This window comes from Podarcis muralis, chromosome 6, assembly GCF_964188315.1.
Source record: "Podarcis muralis chromosome 6, rPodMur119.hap1.1, whole genome shotgun sequence".
Classification (NCBI taxonomy): Eukaryota; Metazoa; Chordata; class Lepidosauria; order Squamata; family Lacertidae; genus Podarcis; species Podarcis muralis.
In genome coordinates this window covers 15915574-15929001 of record NC_135660.1, presented here as the reverse complement: position 1 = coordinate 15929001, position 13428 = coordinate 15915574, and the positions used below count along the sequence as shown (strand labels likewise).

Here is a 13428-nt window from a genome sequence, read left to right as displayed (position 1 = left end):
TCCCAATGCTTTGGACTATAACCCCCATCTTCCCCAGCCAGCAGTCAAACGCAATGATGGAAGTTGCGGATCAAAAATATAGAGGGCACTGTATGGTTTTCCAATTGAGATAAATGTTTATCATTGCCAAAACAGACTATATCTTCCTTGGTATGGCATAACTCTTCGCATGCAAAAGTCAACAGGATTGCTGCTCAGACTCTGTGCCTCACATCTCACCTGTAAAAACAGACAATGGATAATTGAATCGCAGATGTCCCTCCCCCCCACTTACGTGTGATTGACTAACACACGGCACTGGGAAATAAATCTAACCAGGAAATGGAGAAAGAGAGCTGGAGGGTCCTTGTGGCTCACAAGACGACCCTCTCCAGAGCCTAGAGAGGACTTCAGTGAGGGCGGGAAATGGCTGAAAGAGACTGGAGGTGCAGTGAGACTTTGTTTAGGCTGCTCAGCTGCCCCGTCTAGCAGCAGCCACTTTCCCGTGTGTCCTCCAGCTGGCTCCTCCAGGGCTTGAATAATCAGGATGTTCATTTTGAAATGTACAGCTACAACATCAGAGTTGGAATTGAACTCAAACATCATTTGGACTAATCACCTGCAAAAACAGAAAATCTACAACAGAATCTCTGTTAGGATGCTTTCCAGCCTAGAATTAAAACCAACTAATGAAGTTGCCTGTTTCACTGTCTCCAGTCACTTACGGATTCAATGTTAAGACTGTGTTCATGGAAGACAATCTTACTTGGCTTCAAGTGATAGCCAAAGAAGTAGTAGTCAGTCAACAAGTGCATTATTTCATTAGCTGAAATTCCCTTCTTGTAATTTGAATCCACTGGTTTGAGTGCCACCCTCTAGAACAGAAAACTAATATAATCCAGCATGTGACAGAAACTTAGAAGAAAATATACACATATTTGGTCTCATTTTCTTTAAGTAAAGTGGTTTCCACCTCTTTACTTGTGTTAATATTACAGTATACCACTAGATGACAGCATACTCAAGAGCATACTCCTTGCAATTAGTTGTATTTGATTTTTTATTTTTAAAAAAATACAAGTTAAAGGTGTTAAGTTTGGTATCTTCTAAATAAAATAACACTTTCCTAACTTAAACCAGCACCATTCCTAATCGTTCTTAATTCTAAAATTAGCAATTTTTATAAAGACTGTCTCTCCAAATTTTCATATTGATAAATTGGCTGCCAGTATGTCAATGTAACTTTATAATGTAACTTTATAATTCATTACACCAGTAGCTTATCATAGCTGACAAGCAGCAAAGTCATTAGGAAAAATCACATGAGCCCATAGGGAATTAAGTTTTAGTACTGGTCTGCAGGATCTTGATATACTGTGAAAGAAGTATTCCAACAAGTATCAGACACGGCACAATTTTATATGCATGCACAACTGTTTAAGCACACAATTCACAAGAGCTAATGCCATTTTAACAAACAAAGAGGAACAAACATCAGAAGTGCAGAGAAACAAGTTACAAGTTGGGGCAACAGGGGGACTGAGAATTGACGAAACAGCTCTGGTTGTTTTATTTTAAATGATTTTATAAAATTCAAAATATATAAATACATTTGCATAGACTTACAATTTGGTTACATATGAACATATAGCATAAGAAATAAAATTTCAAAATAGCATCATTTTTAACTTGTAGACTGAGTAAAAAGCTCTGTTCTACAGAGATCAGGGGAAGAGAAGGGGCAGGAGAGAGATAAAAATGTACCGTATTTTTCGCTCTATAGGATCCAACCGTAGGATGCACCTTGTTTTAGAGGGGGAGAACAAGAGAAAAAAATTCTCCCCCTCTCTGCTCAGCGCCCCTTCAGCAAAGCCACAGGAGAAATAGAGCCCCTTCCATTTCTCCTCCTGCTTGGCTGAAGGGGCGCTGCGCACTCTTCCTCTCTGCTGAAGCCGGGAGAGTCTTGCTCTCCCGACTTCAGCAAAAGGAACCTGAAGCCTCCGGAGCGCAGCGCGAGTTCCTGCTGCACTCCGGAGGCTTCAAGCGCTTATCCCTGAAGCCTGGAGAGCGAGAGGGGTCAGTGCGCACCGACCCCTCTCGCTCTCCAGGCTTCAGCGAAAGCAACATGAAGCCTCCGGAGCGCTCCCCAACCCATCAACGCGCTTCCTATTTAAACGACGGCAAGTTTTCTGAAGTCGCCTCTGATTGGCGCTCATGTCGGCTGGCCCCACCCCTTTAGCCACAAGCGGGGCGTGCTCGCTCTCCGTGTCACGGGCCTCACGTCGTCCATAGGCAATGGTGATACGTCAACAATACAGCCCCACCCTGTTTGAGGGCTTGTCACAATGGCTGCCCTAGCAACGGTAGCACTAGGGGCTGTAACCAGGAGCAACCAGGTAATTACTCCCCATCACCCTCAAATGATATCGAGCTTCGTCTCTGCGGGCTTCTGAGCGAGGTTCTGCTTGTGGCCGCGGGAGGAAAGTTGGAGACCGAGGGTTACATGGGACTTCGCTGGTTTCATACACGTGTCTGAAAACTACCACTGTTGCTCGCTATGCCACCTGGGCCTTGATTAACGTGTCTATTATTCCCGCAAATAAAGGGATCCGGTACCATCAGGACCGGCTCAGCCATGGTGCAGCGGGGATCGGGACCCTTGGAAGGCGGCGGATCCGCAACCGCCCAGCTTATGGGCCTTGTTCGCAGGAACTATTATGTGCGTGAAAGTTCTGGTGTGCTCCGAGTTTGTGAAATTGCAAGTAGATAAATAGGTACCGCTCTGGCGGGAAGATAAACGGCATTTCTGTGCACTGCTCTGGTTCGCCAGAAGCATCTTAGTCATACTGGCCACATGACCCAAAAGCTGTACGCTGGCTCCCTCGGCCAATAAAGCGAGATGAGAGCTGCAACCCCAGAGTCGGCCACGACTGGACCTAATGGTCGGGGGTCCCTTTACCTTTAGCATGTCCTGCTTACCAGCAAAGGAAAAGAAAGCCATAGTAGCAGAGCTAGAGATGAAGAAAAGAGGGTGAACTGTCTCATCGCTTTTGACACAAAGTTGTTAAAATGGCAAACGCTAATTAGCAACATTATCTCACCTCCTTTTTTTGTGCTTCTAAAATCAGAAATTCTTGATAGCATTTCTCATGCTGCAGAATATCCTCCCTTGTTCTGTCAGGAAGATGATCAAGGACTTCATCAATGTATGATGGTTTTCCTTTATGCTTTGTCCACAGTTTCAAAAATTCTTGGTGATCATATACATCCCAACCTCCTTGCTTCCCCCCTGCCTGTTGAAGGAATTTATCAAGCTCAACTACTCCAGGAGGCAGGTGATTTCGTGTCTTTTTATCCACTACAAGCATGCCTTGATAAAGCGTGTTTCCTGTTGCTGAAGTACTTAATGGCCAGAGCTCAATTTTTTTCTCCAATGAATTAATCTAATTAGTAGCTGTCTTCTCCTCTCTCAGAAGCTCCTCAGATCTTAAATAAAAGCATAATTAATAAACCATTAACAATTAGCAAAATAATTATCCAACAATCCTAAAGACAGTAAGATCTGGATAACTATGTGACTAGTACCAACCATGCTTGCCTGGAAAAATATGTTTGAAACTGAGTAGATTTGTAAAAGTAGTTTTGGAAGGCATGCTGTGATCAAAGTCAAAAATCCCACTGAGGATTCCTACATTACTGGATGTGTTCAACAATTGGAGCCTGACAGTGGCAGCAAAACGTTGGAATAGCAAGTTTTCAGACAGTATTTATGCCAAAAGGTCATATAAACACTCTCTTGTCTATGTAGATGTAGGGCGGCATGCATTCCTGAAAACTGGGAAATACCGTTTAAAAATCACCAACAATACAATCCTATCCATAGCTACTCAGAAGTCCTACTGAATTCAAACGGACTTACTCCCAGGTAAGTGTGACTAGGACTGCAGCCTTAAAATCTTAGGTAAGGAACCAAATAATAAACAAACAGTTCTTTTAAAAAACCTATTTATATACATTTAAATCTTTACAAGATGGTACCAGGTACTGTGAAGGGACGCGGGTGGCGCTGTGGGTAAAAGCCTCAGTGCCTAGGGCTTCCCGATCGAAAGGTCGGCGGTTCGAATCCCCGCAGCGGGGTGCGCTCCCATTGTTCGGTCCCAGCGCCTACCAACCTAGCAGTTCGAAAGCACCCCCAGGTGCAAGTAGATAAATAGGGACCGCTTACTACCGGGAAGGTAAACGGCGTTTCCGTGTGCGGCTCTGGCTCGCCAGAGCAGCGATGTCACGCTGGCCACGTGACCCGGAAGTGTCTCTGGACAGCACTGGCCCCCGGCCTCTTGAGTGAGATGAGCGCACAACCCTAGAGTCTGTCAAGACTGGCCTGTACGGGCAGGGGTACTTTTACCTTTTACCTTACCAGGTACTGTATTTTTCGCTCTATAAGACGCACCTGACCATAAGACGCACCTAGTTTTTAGAGAACAAGAAAAAAATATTCTGAATCAAATGTTATTGAAGAGGCTTTGCGCAACTATCCCTGAAGCCAGAACAGCAAGAGGAACTGCTGCGCAGCAATCCCTCTTGCTGTTCTGGCCTCAGCGAAAGCAACGCAAAGCCTCTTCAGGGAAGCGGGAGAACGTTCCCGCTGTGCTGAAGAGGCTTCACGCGGCTATACCTGATCACGGGCTGTGCAGCCTGCATTTGCTCCATAAGACGCATACACATTTCCCCTTACTTTTTAGGAGTGAAAAAGTGTGTCTTATAGAGTGAAAAATATGGTAAGTATTATTCTTAATTAAATTTATATACTGCTTTTCATCTTAAGATCCAGTATGGTTTACAGTATAAAAAGGGTGGTTTACAGTATATGTTAAGAATACAGAAATTGAAAAAGGAAAACCAGTCCTTCCACTGCCTTCAGGCTATATTCATTCTTGAGAAAGGCTTTGGGAACAAACCCCAATAACAATCAATACCTTCTGCTATGTGGGACATCTTTGGGAAAAGAAAAGGCTCAGGAGTGAACCCTACACAAATCCGGAGTGAAGCCCTTAAGGGAGTTGGATGGCATATTGTATGCCTCCTTCCAGCAACTCCTGCAGCCATGCTGCTGCCAGATGTATTTCCTTAGACCACATCAGCAAGGCCAAGAGGGGGGGTGGGTCTTGTCTTTTGGGCTGCTCAGGAGTCAGGATCTCTATACACATTGCCCAGGCTTGCACTCTGGAGAGGTGGCAACACAGGAGGCAGCAGTTACGAACAAATAACAAAACACAGAAATAATGACATAATAACAACAATGAACAAAAGAGAAGACATACTGGAATTAAGGCAAAACACCACATAGGCCAGGCTTCCTCAACCTCTGCCCTCCATATGTTTTTGGCCTTCAACTCCCATGATCCCAGCTAGCAGAACCAGTGGTCAGGGATGATGGGAACATCTGAGGGCCGAGGTTGAGGAAGCCTGACAAATGCAGAAGCTGTTAAAACTTGCCTAAAACATACAGAACACAGGCAGAAGAATGGCAAGAAAATGAGAATAACTCTCAGGGGCTTGATGACTCCCAATTGTGTTATAATGCTTTTTTCTCTCTTTGAAGATTTAAACCCACCAGCATTTAGGAAGCTTTGTTTGTGAACAGAGCCAAGTTGTGTGGTGTTTTTGTTAATGGGTACAGTGCCTTTAGGGACGCGGGTGGCGCTGTGGGTTAAACCACAGAGCCTAGGACTTGCCGATCAGAAGGTCAGCAGTTCAAATCCCTGCAATGGGGTGAGTTCCCATTGTTCGGTCCCAGCTCCTGCCACCTAGCAGGTCGAAAGCACGTCAAGTGCAAGTAGATAAATGCCTTGCGGCAGGAAGGTAAACGGAGTTTCCGTGCGCTGCTCTGGATCGCCAGAAGTGGTTTAGTCATGCTGGCCACATGACCCGGAAGCTGTCTGCAGACAAACATCGTCTTTCTCGGCCTATAAAGCGAGATGAACACGCAACCCCAGAGTCGTCTGCGACTGGACCTAACGGTCAGGGGTACCTTTACCTTTAGGGCAGGCCCAGCTGTACAAAAGTCCTACCAGGCAAAATATGAAATTTCAAGAAAGCTTACCCTGCAGTCAGCATGCATGGGAACCCAGTCAATTGCCACCACCTACATTGAAATTTGTCACTTCGGCAACTTTTAGCGAAAAACTTGCTCTCGAGAACAAGATCTGGGGTGAGCAAGGCTTCACTACAACTACAATTGCAAGGCGCCTATAAACAATTCCTAAGCACTGAGCCTCTATGAACCAGCAAGGCACTCCCTTGCCCGTAGACTTGCTGACAAAGATACAAAAGGAAAGGAGGAGGAGGGAAGAGAAAAGCTACCAGCAGAGCGCTGCACCTGTACCAAACTTGTCTTCTTACCATCGTGCACCAACAGAGCCTCCCTCCCTTAAACTCTATAGTCCCCCCCCCCATGGTGGGCGTGGGGCTTCTTTTAAGCCAAACTTGAGGGGCCAAGGACACAACTTTCTCCCCGCATTGCTTCTTAAGGCGCATTTATTCCGCGCTCGCCTCCACCATCAGCTCCTTCCCTCCTCCCCTTTCGAGTAGGTGAGGTGGGGTGGAGGGAAGAGGGCAGATAATAGCAATAGCAACAGCTTTGTGTGTCCGGGCGGCGTCGGCCGCGCGCCCCACTGCTCAGGAGCGCGCGGCACCGGCTCGCGGGGAACCGCAGCACCGCCCGGTTGGTTTGTTTTGCTCTCGCGCCGGTCCCCGCCCCCAAGCTCCTCAACCGCCCTTCAGCCGGCCGCGCCGCTCCCCAAGGCTGACAGGGCCGAACCCTTCGCGGCAGCAGCGGCCCAGGGCCAGGCTGACCGCGGCCTCTTCACCGGGGGTCGGGCTCTGGCCGCTTCAGGAGAAAGGAATTGGGCGAGAAGGCGCGGCAGGCGGAGGAGAAGGCACCTCCCCATTACACGGGTGACGTTTTTTGAAAAAAGAATTCGAATCGCTGAAAGTCAACGGTCAAAACAGCGAATGTGAGCGAGAGCCGTTAACGGCTAATTAGGGTTAGAACAGCGGGGGGAGGGAGCCCCACCCGGGTGAGAGAACCTTTCGGCCGCCTGCGGAGTGAATGTTGCCGACATGCGGTTTTTATATAGTCGGTCCGCTTCAGGCGCTTGCCCCGCCTCCCCGGCGTTGGATTGGCTTCTTCCGGCGCTTGCGCGGCCTCCGCGGCGCTTGATTGGTTAGCAGGCGGAGCGCGCGCTGCCTCTCATTGGCTGTGGGTCGTGGGCGGGAACATCATCTGGCGGAAGTTCATGGTGAGGTCGCTCTGCCTTGTAGCAGCATGCCAGGACATGCCTGCTTGCTAGGTTACTGTGTGGAGTTGCTCGAATTTTGCACCCCCCCCCCCCCGTTTTCGTAGCCTTTGCCTTTGGGGCCCACATTCGAACTGTTCAGACATGCACGGAGGCATGTTGCAGCACGCCTCTCTTTGTACCACTGTGTTCCCCTATTTCCTTCACAAGCAGGGATGGATCTTGTGAACACAATTTAAAGTCTAACAAATGTATCGCAGTATAAGCTTTCCGGACACACGGCTAGTTCATCTGATACATTAATGTTAACCTTGATTTGTAGGTATATATACACATCGTCGAAGGCTTCGTCTGCCCTCTTGTTGTATTGATTTATCCCCTCCCCTCCCCTCATTTAAAAGCTATGTGGATGGTTCTTTTCGTTCAACAACAACAAACATAAAAAGCCACTGTTGTTGCCGAAAGTATTTTGCTTTGCAGTGCTTCATGGTGAATCCATTCTGGCTTAATGGTAAAACATGCCAAACTGGGATCTTATGTTGAATGAGGGTTGTAAGAAAGGACCTGGTGAACTATATGAAAGAAACATGTAATTAAACCTATACTTGAAACAAAGAACTAGTGCCTTAGTTTGCTTTTTACAACCTTCCTCCAAGTCATTTTTCCCCCTTATAGATTGCAAGCCTGTCATTTTTCATCAATAAACAAGTAGTCTATTCTACAGACAATCCCAAATCTGTACCCTAAACAGGTATGCATGGAAGTGTTACCTTTATTCATCTTTCAGAAAGCTGTGAGGCTAAAAGCCTCACCAAGGATGCCGTGAATTTGTGTTTCTTCCCCACAGCTTTTTAAATAAAAATGTTTCAATACAACAGGAATCTAGAAGCACTTCCTGTGTACTATATTGGCCCCAACTTCAGCATATTCTTCCTTGGATATCCACATCTCCTGGAAGGCAGAGAGAGAAGCAAGGATAGATCCTCCCATCCAGACAGAGATCTTCCTGTCAGAAGGTGCTTGGACCATCACCTCCGTGTCCTTGGGAGCCATACGAATCAACTCCTTTGTGAGGCGATCAGAAATGCCAGGAAAGAGACTTGAACCACCAGAAAGGAGTATGTTGGCATACAAAGTGGTCCTCAAATCGATATCACATTTCATTATAGTGTTGAACAGCAGTTTATCAATACCTGGGGCTTCCATGCCAATGTTAGATGGGCGAAAGAGGGTTTCAGGGCAGCGGAACAATTGGTTGTGGATTTTAATGATTTGCCCATCAGGCAATTTCCAAGTTTTCTCAATTGAAGTAGGTTTTTTAGCCATCTCTTCCTCAGGGTTCAAGCACACATAACACAGAGCCTCCTTGATGATTCGCACAATTTCCCTCTCAGCTGTGCTCACCAACGCAATGCCGCTTTCCCTCAGGATCCTCATGAGATATTCTGTAAGATCCCGGCCTGCCAGGTCAAGCCGAAGAACAGCGTGAGGCAAGCAGTAGCCCTCAAATATCGGGACAGTGTGGGTGACGCCGTCGCCAGAATCCATCACACAACCTGTTGTGAGGCCTGCTGCATAGAGTGCCAAGACAGCCTGGATAGCCACGTAGAGAGCTGGTGCCTCAAATTTTTCAAAGAGCAGCTTTGTCATTTGTTCACGGTTGGCCAGTGGGTTGAGTGGTGCCTCTGTTATCAGAGCTGGTCTTGTGCAGGAGTTTAACCTCAATTCATTATCATAAACGTGCTTCCATATTTTCTCCATGTCAGGCCAGGAAGTGACAATTCCATGTTCCACTGGATATCTATAGAATAAAAGAAGATGGTGGTATTATATTATCATAATCTGTCATGCCCAAAACCTTTAGCATTCCCAGCTTTAAAATGCAGCATGCCTATGTACCCTTGTGAAAGCACATAGCAAACTTCTTGTACTACTAAATTTGCCAGCATCTTATGTACTCTCTATGTATTGCATGTGCAAGTGTATGTGTATGTAAAAACACATTGAATCAGAAAATAACCAAAGTGCTAAGTGTGTCTAGTGTTGCACTTGAATCTGGAACATCAGGTTTCAAATTCTTTATCAGCTGTGGAGTTCATTGGGTGACCTTGGGCCAGTCACTAACTCTCCACCTAAACTACCTCTTAGGGTTGTTGTGCGGATGAAATGGAAGGGAAGGAGGAACCATATATGCTGCCTTGAGGATAACTGTAGTAAATGAAAATAAATCCCTCATGAAGAATGTGGCTCCATGCTGAATCAGAAGCAGTTTCAAACTTTTTTTTTTTTACTGTCATGGATTTAAGGATTCATTTCTAGATTGATTGATTTTACTTATACGCCACTTTCTCACAACAAACTATGCTCAAAGCAGCTTACAACAAACATTCAAAACATTAAATACACAACATATGGAACATGTCAGTTAATTCAAAATACAAAAATCAATTTAGCAAACACAGAATAAATTCAGCATTCCCCCCCCCCCCAATACCCCAATTTAGGCTCAAAGCAAACACAAAAGTTAACCAACAATAAAATTTCTGGTAGTGGTCTTGCTACTTTCCAAAGGAGCCTGACTTAAATACGGTTCAGAGTGGGGATATAGATGACATACAAGCAGGGCTCCCACATCTCATGCAGAGGAGGCTGGCGGCACCAAAAGGCTATTGTCAGGCAGAGCAATGGTGGCAAGTCTCTTCTCCAGCCTCCTGGAAGTGCCAACTGCAGTTGCAGGTCTTATTTCACTTCAATGTACACATCAGCAGCCTGCCATAAATGCTGTTCAGTAGGGAAGAGTCCTCTGACCAGGTTAGATGACATATAGCTGAATCCCATATCCTTACTCCAGAGGAGACTGACAGCAGCAATGCACTAAAATGCTGAATGCATTTACCATACATGAGAACTTCATTTTTTTTAAAAAAATGCCAACTGATGTAGAAATGTGGGGAACTGAATTTAAGATTGGAAAAACTAAAAACTGAGCAAAACCAACATTGATAGATTCACCCATCCCTCATGGGCCCTAGCTAATAAACCTTGGGAACTGTACCTGTGCCAGGGTGCTTCTCGATGGGGTGAGGTATCCATGACTGTTAAACCAATTTCATTTGTAATATAGATGTGTACCAAAGACTAAGTGCCAGCCCTTCTACCACCATTTTAAACACAGTATGAGAAAACAAAGCCAAACTGATTTTAGCTACCTTATGTCTATCTCATACAGTATGTGTGGTGGAGTTGAGGTGAAAAGTTCAGTGTGAAACTGGATACACTGCAAACCATAGAGGAATGCTCCAGATAACCATCAATCCATTATAAGCTTTGAAACTCACTCTACCCTGTTACTAGGCATTGCATTGATGGGACCATGACATTTCCAGAACAAATTGCACCCGGACTGTAGATTGCAAAATTGGCTCTTTCCCCCCTGAGTCTGGCCATTTTGAATTTGACTATGAATCTTCTGCAAATAAGTCAATTTGAATGTCAGATGCTTTTACCTGTGAACTAGTCCTATTCATTTATGTTGACCTAATTTGCTAATTAGTGCAGTTAGATGACAGCCTAAATTTTGAATCCTAAACACGTTAACAGAAGCCATGTTGATGTAGGGCTTACACACACTGGCTTCAGCCTACAAAATTTGGTTAAGCCTATAGCAGTGGGACTTTTCATAATTTACCAGACTCATGCATTTGAATAAAATTTCAGGACAACTCTTTGGATCTGGACCATTGTGTTTCTTATTATGAAACCCTCCCAAAACCTGTTTATCCGAATAAGACTATTTTGGCTTTGTTAATTTGGAAAAAGATTTCACACTGCTCCTGTATAGGATATAGAAGATATAGAAACATGATTAGTTGCACCAACAGGGTAAAGAACAGCTTCTATCCGTGGGCTGTTAGGCTGCTGAATGAAAAGATAACAACAGGGCAACTGACTTTCGGGTTTGGTGGGTGTGCGTCAGTAAACGAGGGGAATTAAGACTAAAAGAGCTGAGTGGGGGGTGCTCGTGTAATCTCACTGCATACAAGTTGTACAAGTGACAATAAAGTATTTCAATTTTTCAATTATATGTAAAAAATAAAAATAAGAAAGTACCAATCAGTGAATAACCTTAAGATTTTACAAAATGTAGTCTTTGTCAAAAAGGGAAATGTAAATTTCACTTGTATTGGGAGGCTAAGTATTTACAATTGAGCAGATATCCTGACGTAATAATCACTGATCCATTTTGACCTCTAATTTGTTCGTTTTCAAGAGTGACTCACAGCTGCAGATAAAGGGATGCAGCTGTTTCAGCTGGTGGGCGCAGCCCCTCTCTCATTGCTCTTAAACCCCTCCTCCTGGCCATTTCCCCTGATGCCACTGTCCTCCTCCCTGGGCTGCTCCTATCCTTTTTTTTTTAACCCTTCCATGGACCACATGCTATTTGTGACTGGAAGAAAAGGCAAAAGTGGGTGGAGCAATAAATGCAAACATTTGCCTTTAGCTAGTTTCTGCACACATTGACACACCTTCTCTCAGGAAAGCAAGAGGCATTATCAGAGTTAAAGGGCACATTCCAGCCAGGCAAAAACACTCAATGCCTGTGTGCAGCAGGGCCAGTGAGGGCGGTGTTCTGGGCAAAGTCCCAGGGGCCAGATAATAGAGACTTGGAGGGCTGCATTTGGCCCCCAAGCCTGAAATCACCACCACCGTTCTACCCTATTGTGACCCTATAGCCTTCATGAGCCTGAATCACTTTTTGCATGAACTCGCCACTCCCCTTCTGTGTACCATCCCAGGCCACTTGTTTCCCTAGACACCCGCACTCCTAAGAAACTAGTGTAGCCAATGTGTATTGCTTCCCTACGGTTCAAAATCCCCCAAGTCTTCCAGGCACCTGAGGGAGAGGATCCCTCTCTTGGCTTGCGCTTCATCTCCAATGTAGAAGTCCTTCTGGCCAGCGCCCAACATCACAGACTTGGCCTTGGGGCGGCCTATTAGGTTGGTGAAGATGACACGTGGTTCCTTGTCTCCAGCCACGCCAGCCTTGAGCAGACCTGAGCCATTGTCTATCACCACAGCTGGTGGCAGCTCACCCATCCCTGAGAGTTGGTTCTGCTTCTGCCTAGTTCCTGAGCGGTGGTTCCCTGAGTGATGGTTCTGCTGCTGCCTGTTTCTGCTCAGGGCACTTGACTCTCAGTGGGCTTGTCTTATTTTGGGGGAAGAGTAAGGCTAACAATCTTCCCAGGCATGTGTGGCTGGCTCTATTGTGACTTAGATGTTGCTATGATACCTTCTCCTGAAGCTTTGTAAGGCTGTGAATATCTATATGACTAGGAAATGGGGAAGGATTTTTGTTTTGTTTTGCTTTCTGTGCACATACCGTGAATCATTATTCCAAGCCTCACGAACCCAGTGGGAGCTGATACATACAATAAGGGAATAAGGGTGAACAGGGCACTGCCCCACCAAGTTGTCAATAATAATAATAATTTATTATTTATACCCCACCTATCTGCCTGGGTTTCCCCAGCCACTCTGGGCTGCTACCTTCAGCCAGCCCCCATTATGCAATATAAGCAAAAACAAGACTATGTTCTTAACTGTTAATGAATTTTTGTTGCAGACTGCTATACGTAGTTCAGTAGTGTCAAGCATGAAGCTTCTGGGACAAAAGGGATTCCTATGCCTGGGACTACTTAGAGAGTAACAAATACCGGTACATTTGAAATCGTATCAGGCCCTGTTTAGCTTTGCAAATGTGCTAGTAAAGGGAGATGGGAAAGGTTTCTCTCAATATTTTATTCTGTTGCTCTCAAATATTATCTACACACAGTAAATTCCTGCACTCTGCTAGGATGGTCAAAACAGCCCAAAATTGCAGTTGCTTGCAAAAGTCTAAATCAGACAGGTCAGGAGGTCGTTTTCTGCCTAACCAGCTACTTGAAACTGCTGATGCTAGCTACAGGTCAGAAGGTCGCTTCCTGCCTAGCCAGAAACTGCTGTTAACCGAAAAAACCACTAGCAAGATGTTTCCTACTTTACTTCTGCTTAGTAATGCAAGAATAAGAAGAGATACGAAGGGAATGCTTAGCTAGCAAAAGAAGACACGTGTACAAGGAGGTGGGAGGGAGTGCTTGGCTTAGCAGAAAGA

The 13428-nt window shown here is 45.4% G+C and overlaps 1 protein-coding gene and 1 long non-coding RNA gene across 2 annotated transcripts; both read right to left on the bottom strand.

Moving 5' to 3' along the window:
- Nucleotides 1-1377: 1377 nt before the first annotated feature.
- On the bottom strand, nucleotides 1378-7210 carry LOC114597961 (uncharacterized). Its single transcript, XR_003706929.2, has 2 exons — nucleotides 6382-7210; nucleotides 1378-3465 (listed from the first exon to the last, which is right to left on the bottom strand). It is a non-coding gene; the product is annotated as an uncharacterized LOC114597961 (long non-coding RNA).
- Nucleotides 7211-8031: 821 nt separating this feature from the next.
- On the bottom strand, nucleotides 8032-12468 carry ACTRT3 (actin related protein T3). The gene is made up of 2 exons (XM_028731520.2): nucleotides 12172-12468; nucleotides 8032-9078 (listed from the first exon to the last, which is right to left on the bottom strand). Exons 1-2 carry the CDS (start codon nucleotides 12372-12374, stop codon nucleotides 8160-8162), a joined length of 1122 nt encoding a protein of 373 aa, XP_028587353.1. The 5' UTR covers nucleotides 12375-12468; the 3' UTR covers nucleotides 8032-8159.
- Between the last annotated feature and the right edge of the window lie 960 nt (nucleotides 12469-13428).